At 36.2% G+C, this 9,631-nt stretch overlaps 1 protein-coding gene across 6 annotated transcripts; it reads left to right on the top strand.

The window, feature by feature from the left end:
* Positions 1 to 1,993: 1,993 nt before the first annotated feature.
* Positions 1,994 to 9,389, top strand: LOC113778340 (B3 domain-containing protein At3g06220-like). 6 transcript variants are annotated; one of them, XM_027323726.1, is made up of 5 exons: positions 1,994 to 2,096; positions 2,468 to 2,579; positions 6,758 to 7,142; positions 7,219 to 7,337; positions 8,869 to 9,389. In XM_027323726.1, exons 1-5 carry the CDS (start codon positions 2,089 to 2,091, stop codon positions 9,106 to 9,108), a joined length of 864 nt encoding a protein of 287 aa, XP_027179527.1. In that variant the 5' UTR covers positions 1,994 to 2,088; the 3' UTR covers positions 9,109 to 9,389. The 6 variants fall into 6 exon arrangements, with proteins under 6 accessions (XP_027179527.1, XP_027179523.1, XP_027179522.1 ...); XM_027323722.1 differs by having other exon boundaries at positions 2,468 to 2,597; positions 7,231 to 7,337; XM_027323721.1 differs by having other exon boundaries at positions 2,468 to 2,597.
* Positions 9,390 to 9,631: the final 242 nt, after the last annotated feature.

The following is a 9,631-nucleotide window of genomic DNA, read 5'->3' as shown; positions in this document are numbered from 1 at the left end:
TCGGATTGGGATGTAATTTATACCGTTTCGAAGCTAAGACAGAGGGCTACAATTTTGATGAAGACCACTTAGTCCAAATTCCAGTGTAACCTAGTCAATTCCCAATTCCCAGAACCAAGTTCCAACTAATCGGCTAATTAACCGTACTACCTTTAAATGGCCATATCGCAGGCTACCAAAGTCCGTTTAAGGCGTTCTTGGAGGCGTTGAAAGACTAAGACAAATACCTACAACTTTCATGAAGACCACTCAGTCCAGTTCTCACCCTAACTAGGTCAAATTTACCAAAACAACTCCAGATTTTCCAGTTCGAAATTCACTGCAGAAATCAACTAGCAGTCCTGCTTTATTCACTCATATCTCAGCACACACAACTCCAATTCAGGTAATTCCAAAGCCATTTGAAATCTAAGATACAAGGCTATAATTCTTAAGAAGACATCATCAACCAATTCGGTAATATTCCTGGTCAAACTAACCTCTTACAGAGGCTGATTTTCATTTTCGGACAGAAACAGGGCAGCAGGGGTATTTTAGTTTTTTCATAGGCTACGTTGCTTCGATTGAGCTAAAATTTTGTAGGCAACTATAAAAAATCATTATCTACAACTTTCATGTTTTGTGCTAAGGCCAAATCGGCCTATAACTAGGTGTAACAGTACCAGGCAGAATTGGGAAAAAAAATGAAACCCTAATCTGGAATTCATGCATTCAAGTGCTAATCTTCCACAAAACAACATCTAAAACAACTAAAAACCACTAATAAGCAATTAATTGAAGTAAAGAGGATGTTCTTGGCAAAATACCTTAAAACCACAAGAAAGGTAGGAGCTTAATCTTTCCCCCTCCAAAACAACTCCACCAACACCTTTAACCTTCCCTAATGATCACTTGTATGGTGTAGTTTGTGATTTGGTTGGTTGGAACTCAAGATTTGAGCAAATTTGGAAGCTAGAAATTGAAGAACTCTCTCTTGTTTTCCTCCTCAAGAGGTTCGGCCATGACACAAGAAAAATGAGAGAAAATTGAGTCAAAATTGATTTTAGGAAAGTTAAGAAGGTCTTGGTCAAATCCAACATCCAATGGGTTTGTGACACTTGGCACCTTGCTTGCTTAAACTTATCTCTTTGTCTCTCTAATACTAATCCATATAGGTAACTTCTAATTATCATTTAATCTTGTAAAATAATATCACTTAACCAAACTCCAACAAGTTGTCAAAAATATATCGCATTTACCGCACTAGCGGGTCCCACGTCCCTAATACACTTCAAACTCAACGTACACTAACTCATACTAGGAAGATGATTTTAAAACAGTACTTACTTGTCAAAATGCATAGAAAATTCAATATTTCCAAGGAAAGTATAAAATATAATCAAAGAAATAAAATAATGCTGAGAAAATATGAAAATTTTTGGGTCCTCACAATTTGAGCAAAATATTTGCCTTACAAATTTTTCTTGGCTCAAAGGTAGTATAGATTCAAGTTTTATAGAGTTTGTCGATTTCATAGTGGAGCAAGTGATAAAGCTACACTGAGGAATTTCATATATATTGACTATGGTGGATTTTGGCCCCTTTTGGACACAGATCTATGACCTTAAACAAAAAATAGAGCTTGGTAATAAGTTGTATGAGCAACTAATCTAATAAGCTCTTTGGAAAAACACCGGTGAGTGTAGAGGGTGACAACCTATGAGTAAAGTAAGAATTGTTTTGTGGTGTCGAAGAAGGTTAAAAAAAAATGCAAAGAAAAAGAATTAAGGTCATCATGGCTTTGGGTCATTTTGGGTGATTGGGTTTGAGTGAACCCAAATTTACCCAACTTATAAATGATCCATTGGAATGTTGGGCAGATTAGGTCATTTCCCAAATACAGTAAGCCCATCAGTGGCCCACCCAATTTTAACCCAACCTGGCCAATTGCCATCTTTACCTGTAGAACTCAAGGCTTTGCAGATTTTTTTTTTTTTTTAAATGAACACTCTGAGTTACTTCACTAGATGAGCTTCTTGCTTTTTTCAGCGCTTTATCATGGTGTTGAACTCCTGAGCTGCAAATCTTACTAGTGGCAAACACAGTATTATGACTATGTGAGCTTGTTCTGGAGAGTGGGTATTGGTTTTTGCTTTTACAGTGCATTCTTTTTTTTTTTTTTTAAACAATCTGGTTGAAGTAAATACTGGTGCTAAATCAGGTGGATATTGGTTTTTGCTTTACAAGCTTTTACAATGCATTCTTTTTTGTTTCCATTTTTTAACAATCTGGTTGAAGAAAATATTGGTGCTAAATTAGTTTCCTATCTTCCTTAAATAGTGCTTTGGTGCTATCTGGTAATTTGCCGAGGCAGCTGGGACTTGATTTCTAATATTATCGAGTGTGATTCTTGTGGTTCTGTAGCTTTTAAAATTTTGATGTGTCAGTAACATCTCCAGTTAAGCAAAGTCTCTTGGTTCCATCGCAGGGAAAAAATGGTGAAACGGGGCAGAGGTCGCCCTAGAAAAGATTCCTCCTCCTCCTCCTACTTATCCTTCATGGATGTCCGCCCGGAGTTCTTCAAAGTGTTTTTGCCCGATGTCAGTTCTCAACAGCTTGTAATACCGTGCCTCTTCCCTTTTATTCTCTTTTCCGTGCATCAAAATTTGTTTTTTAAGTCTCATACATTGTGATGATTGAATGCATGCTATGTTTTGTTTTCCTTTTTTTTTTTTTTTATCATTCATGTTTTAGTGTTTCCTGCTGTCGATTTTCTGTCTGGAATCGAGAAATAGTGCATTCAAAATTTTTTTTGTCGTCATTAATTCTTTGTTGTTCGGCATGTTTAACTGCTGTTGGCTTTTCGGTTTGATCTAGTTGTAAGAAATTCTAAGTTCCAGTCCCATATTATAGGATTCAAAACTGGTGGAATTAGCGTGCTCTGTAGCTTAATTAATAACAGAAAAGAGGGCGTAATTTTCAGTTACTTATTATGGTCATTTGTACTCAGGGCATGCACTGGTCATTGTATGCAAAAAATTATACAAAAATAGCTCATAATTGTGAGTCTTTAATTTTTAAGTCATGAAGCACGCCCTTTTTTACATTTTTTCCAAGTTTATTTGGGGAACTGACGAATGCCTGCAAGTTATGGGTTGATATAGTGTCAAGAAACTTGAAGTCAGGGTCCCAGAGTGTAAGGTTAGTCAAGGGAATTGACAACAAATGATTGGAAATTGTAGGGTTGATCAAGTAGTGAAAACTTGAATTCAAGTTGAGTGCACAAAGATTGGTTACAAGGTGGTTCAGAGGCTGGGCAACTGCAAATTGAACTTGCCTGGCAAGCACTGGATGGGATTAATTCCAGCATTTGGTTCCCCTGGCATTAAGTGCATACTTGAACTTGAACTCAATGGAGTTGAACTTGTTTGGTGCCTGTTCTTGGTTACATGTTTGTATCATGATCATAGTGGCAAAGAAAACTGTAAGCTGCATGGCTAATTGGGTAGAGTAGAGTCTCTGCTGATAGTAATTATAAATGGTATGCTTTGAGCCCAATCTTGACTAACAATCACTTTTCTGGAATTTAGAAAAAAATATATCAATAACCAGTCAATCACTTCGCTGGAGTTTGAAAGGAAAAACGGCATTTTGAGTGTTTTCAGTAAAGTAATTTGGTCCATGAATCATGCCTCCTAGTTCTCTTAGGTTTGGCTTTTGGCTAAAAGCAGCAAGTGCGACTTAAGAAGCGAACTTCTCTCAGCCCACAACATCCTCTACTTAGCAGAACATGGAGTTGGTTGTGGCAGAATGGGCTCACCCTTCTTCTTAAATGGGATGTACTTATTGATTTGGTGCTATTAAAGCAGTATGCACTTTTTGATGTTGTCTTATTCTTCTATTAGTGAATATGGAACCAATAAAGATCTATTTTTAAGCGGCTGTTTTCTGTATACTCTTATTCAAGTGTGTTATGTGTGGAAATTCTTAATTTTACATTTGGACTTAGTACCAAGTAGTTGATTTTTGTCCCAACAGTGTTACAACCAGCGCAGCACCATGTGCACTTATTTGCATTTTTTGCAATATATCATGGCTGCTAATTATATTCACAATGGAACCTTCTTAAACACTTGCTTTTCAATTGTTGAAAATAGGAGATTGTGGCAGACAACAAATATTCAAAGAAACCAATTTCAAATGTAAAAGTCTTCACTGGTGTAAGCCTGGGGAAATAATACATTTTTCTGATAAAAGCTTTTGTAAATTGTCTAGAAACTGATGCCTAACATGGTATTGGGTTAGTTAAACTAATGACACTGTGATCTATGATTCTCTATGGAGTTTTGATTGCAACCTACATCATGCTTCGTTGACAGTATGAATGACGTATTCACGTGAACTTCCATTTACTATATAGTATGCTTTAAATCACAAATTAGTATGATCTAGCATTTGATGTACAAGTTATTTCCAGATGAGACTCGTGTCTGCTCGAGTGTCTCAGTATGCCCAAGGCAATGTTGTGGGGTGCTTTGCCTCCATACAGTCTAACTCGGAAGTATTACAAGTTTGAATGAATACTACATACAAGCTTGTGTTGTTTACCATGCATTTGTGGTCGATTGTTTGGGTGTAATTGTATGGTATTGGTAACTGAAGAGGAAGATGGTGTCAATATCCTTAATTGTCTGCCTCTGCAACGCATCATTTTCTTATTGCTCAAGTTCAACAACACCACACATAGTGTACATTGCAACTTGTTTTGGAATCAAGATTGAAACTGCTAGAAGATTTTATTTCAACCAGGTTTAAATAATAATTACACAGAGCAGTCAAGAGCTGACAATCAAAGAATTGCTTAAAAATGAAAAATGGACACCTTTTTCTTTAATGTCTTCAATTGGAGGCAAGGGGGTTCCAATGAGAGTTAGGATTCTAAGTGAATGTATTATTAGTAACTTGATAATATATCAACCTTCATTGTATTCAGATAAGTATACACTATACTTGAAGAATTTTGATAGTACTATAAGTAAGACCGATCTCTCTTTCCCTGATTGTCAAACTAGTCTGGCATTGGCTGGTCACTTGATTAACTTTGATTACTTTCTTGCAGTTATTTGCCTGGTTGTACGACTCTCCTGTTTCTTTGATGATACACAGGGAATGGATTGAACTGCAGATTTAGTTTAGTGCAGGAAATGGCCACTCTAATGTCTTTTAACTCATTACTGCTATTGGGTCATTTTGGTGGTGCTTTCTGTTAACTTTGCTTTTCCCACATAGTCTAAGTTCAAAAATATGAATGCAATTTGATCAGCGTAAAAACAGATGTGGATGAACATATAAAATTGATGTATTAACATGGAATTTTAAACAAAAAGTGACATGGAAACTTCTTGTTGTAAATGATGAAATATGGATCTAAACATAGATTTACGCTATCAGGGAAGAACAAAGTGATAGCTACTTATCCATGGATGAATTTAGAGGACCATGTAAGCGATAGGAGTCTAAATGGGACAAGGGTTTTCAAGGGAGGGGAATGTCTGGCAACGGATGTGGCTAGATATTCTTTTTAAAATCCAGTGCCTCTATGTATAAACTGTGCAAATTTATCCTTTTGGGTGAACATTATATAGAAACCTTCTAATTATAGGATGGGCCATCAGAAAGTGTTTGTTCTGATCGTATGTTCATATACATAAATATGTATGTATGTATGTGTGTGTGCATGTGCACGCATGTGTGTGTGTAGTTATAATTATAGTTATAACCAAGAGAATAAGAGGGCTTTTATGCAGCTTGAAAAACTTTAATTGTGGTTACCTGTTAAGCTGTGAAAATAGCAGTTTCATTTATAGAAACCATGATACGATAATATACATGTTTCAGACATGCTAGGATTGAAAATTTGAGTTTTTATGATGAGATATACATTGGAAGCAACTGTTGATGTCAAAAGGGTATTGCAAAATGAGGAACTATGCCAAACTAATGTTGCATTTAGCCTTTTGAGATGAAACATGAGGATAGTAGATGTGCAAATGTACAAATACAGCTTCAAGCTGTTAAGACTAATTGAGGCAATTAAGAGAGGAGTAAAGATTATTTGAAAGTGATTCAATAATATGACTTTTGGAGTTAAAAGCAGACAGAACGCCATTGCGTGCTTAAGTAGGATTTGATAATATGTTGTACTCCAGTTTGTGGATTTATTGTCCTCTACACAAAATATGTCTAATGATTTCATGTTGCCTTTGTGTATTCTTATCTGCTATTTCCCATCTGTTCTGTAGTAGTTCCACTTGACATCAAGTTTCATGCGACAACTAAAGTATGAAACCAAAAGATGAAGTGGGGCACCATTGTGGTCTCCAAAGGAGCATGTTAGGCTCCAATCAACTTCTCTGAGTATCAATACGAAAACCAGTAATTGTAGGACAGTTTTTTTTTTCCATTACTTTTTCCCCCCTACTTATGTGGAAAGGAAAGCTGGATATTCCATTTTGAAGATTATCACATTGATAATTGCTCTTTAGTAGCGTACAATATGTTTAGAATAATTATGTGTAGACAATGAACTAGGGGCTGCATTCCACTCCTGGAAAGGAAAGCTGGATATTCCATTTTGAAGATTATCACATTGATCATTGCTCTTTAGCAGTGTACAATATGTTTAGAATAATTATGTGTAGACAGAGAACTAGGGGCTGCATTCCGCTTCTGGATATACTATGATGTACCCAACTTGAAATGGTTGTTATTTTTGCAGCGAGTGCCACCACTATTTGTTAAGAAATTCAGTGGATTAGTATGCAAAAGAATAAAACTCAGATGTATTGACGGGAAAATTTGGGATGTGGATGTTGAAGAAACTCAGGAAGGTGTTTTCATGAAGAATGGCTGGCAAGCTTTTGCTGATCATCATCTCTTGAAACTTGGAGAATTTTTAGTTTTCCGTTATGATGGAAATTCTGTGTTTACTGTTAAGATATTTCGGACACATGGATGCAAGGAGGAAGCTTTTGTCAGAGAGAAGATTGCTGCAGATGTGAAAATTGAACCATTGGAAGATCAGATTGCAGCTACAGAGCATACGAGTGCAAAACACTCTTGCAATTCAGATGGAGAGGGCAATAAGCTTGATACATCAAGAGGTTAGTTCTGAAAGTTTCTAGAAGTATTTTTGCAATACTATTGCTCTGTGGTATCGAATATGATATGTACATGCAGGTGTACGAGAAGGAAAGCAGCAAATGTCATCCAGATTTCATTCACAGACAGTTCAGATGGAGCGGGACTCTGAATTTGGCAGTATCAGGTCTATCAGTCGCACACAGATGCATAAGCTGGTATGCTTTGAATTTTACACCTCAGAACTGATTCATAAGAAGCATGGTCAAGCATCATGTGCTTTGACATCCATCCAGTTCCAGACATTTTGTATTCAGAACACCATACTATTTAGGATTTGCATATCTGATTATTCTTTTGGTTTGCCCGTAACTTTGATATAATGTAATGCCCATTAGACTGCATACCTGTTGGTTGACTGAACAAAGAAGTTTAAATTTTGAACAGTGGGTTTAGTAAACAGACAATACAAGTTTGTAAAAGTACTTCATATGCTTAAAGATGTCTCTTTCCGGCCATTTATTTGGTTTCACAGGGTTGCTGTGGTAAACAGTGAACTTTATGAAAGCATGCTTGTAGCTTCATTAGACTAAGCTATTCTTAGAGATTGATAAGAATTGAAAGAGAAGAAAATTATTGGATTACCGTTTTCAGAACTTTCTGTTAGCAGAATTTAGATGAATGTGTCCTGGTTGGTGATTAAGGAAGTAATTTGTTTCAGAGCTTATTATAGGGCCTTCAGCGTCTTGTTTCCAAGATGATGATTTACTAGTGAGAGTTAGAGCCCAGTACCAAAAAAGCGGCTTCTACTGTGCATTTGAGATGCTCTTATGCTCGATAGGATACTATATTTTACGGAATTCTCTTTTTATATTCTCTTCTAACCTGGAAGATTACTCTCTCTCTCTCAGTTTTGTTAAACATGAGAATGCAATTGTTCTTGTAGGATTATGACTTCCCTTTCAGGGCTAGTCTCATATCTGGGCTTGTGTTAATCCTTAGATATCTTGCTCAAGTAATAATTTTGATTTTACTCACTCTCTGGCTCAAATGCGGAGGAGGTTTTTATGCTCAAAGTCTGAGTGTATTTTTAAAGTTTACTGCCATGCCTTAGTAGAATATAAAAAACACTCTTCTTGTGAGACAGAGTGAAAAAGAGAGAGAAATAATGATCAATTTTAGTAGATTTTTCTAACAAAAAGATACAGAGCATTTCATTGAAAATAGTAATCAGGCATTTTAAGATGATCATTAAAAAATTTGTTTTGATTTTGGCCATTCTAACTATTTTTTTTATTATGTTCTTTGATATTCTTTTCTAGAGATGATCTCTTGGTTTCCATGTATTTGCTTGAAAGTCACGGTGTTTTTATGCACCATTCATGGAGTTCTCTTCTGAGTCTCTTTTAATCTTTATCCCCTTGGATCCTTAACTTCTTCATTCTCACTTCGGGTTGTACAGTGATAATTTAACTCTAATGATGTATGACATAGGCAGTAATTACTGATAACGTGATCCCAAGGAAATCTGAGTTCCTCTATGGTCCGTTCTTTTTCTTGATTGCTTTCATACATGAAATTTTGTTTTCATCCAGTTCTGTTTTCTCCTCCATGTTATTATAAGCTAATCTGAACAGCACATTTCGAGGTTCTCAAGTTTTCAGCCTTTTTATCTTTTTTTTTTTCATTTAAGACTTTCATCCTTCTACAATAATTTTTTTGCGGGTGAATATTTTTTGATGATTTCAGATGCTTTCAAAAGGTTTCATCTCTAAGAACAACATAGAACTGGGGTCAAATGTAATGCTCTGCAATGAGAAGGAAGAAAAGTGGCCCGTAAAATTCACACACTTCAGAGATGGCCGTGCATGTATTGGGACTGGATGGATGGCATTCTGGAAAGACAACAGAATGTGCGAGGGTGACAAATTCAAGTTGGTGTTTGACGAGGGAAGAGGAGGAAAGATGATAACAGTGTGCAAGGTTTAGGTACAAAGGCCCTCTAGTATATTGGCTAAACTTGGCGTATATAGAGTACATTTTGTGCTGGAATTTCTTGTAATTAACTATAGTATAGTTGCCCCAGTGACTTAGCATATCCTGTTTGGTCTTTCTTTGCGTAAGGGGAAAAGATTAGGATCTTTTTTGTTTGGTTTTGCCTTGCCCAATACAAGAGTGTGATTTTCGCTTCCTGAGTTTTGCGTGAAGCTCACAGGAAAACTGACTCTGAAGATCTATTGAATGAAAGGGTTGGCTACCTTTTGGATCAATTTCATGGCTTGATTTTATTGTCGACTCATTTGGCATCAAATCTTATGAGATGACGAAAAGAAAAGTATATTTGCTTGTATCGACTGTCCAGTGCACTGTAGGGGCAAGGTGAAATCAGGATTGAAATAATGATAAACAAAAGGAGCATTAGTCTAGCCATCATTTCTTACAATACACAATGGACTTGAAACAAAGATTGAGCACCCAATGAGCAAAAATTGAGTATCAATCATTTACTGAC

Source organism: Coffea eugenioides, chromosome 7 (genome assembly GCF_003713205.1).
Source record: "Coffea eugenioides isolate CCC68of chromosome 7, Ceug_1.0, whole genome shotgun sequence".
In the NCBI taxonomy this organism is placed as follows: Eukaryota; Viridiplantae; Streptophyta; class Magnoliopsida; order Gentianales; family Rubiaceae; genus Coffea; species Coffea eugenioides.
This window is presented reverse-complemented; position numbering and strand designations above follow the sequence as displayed.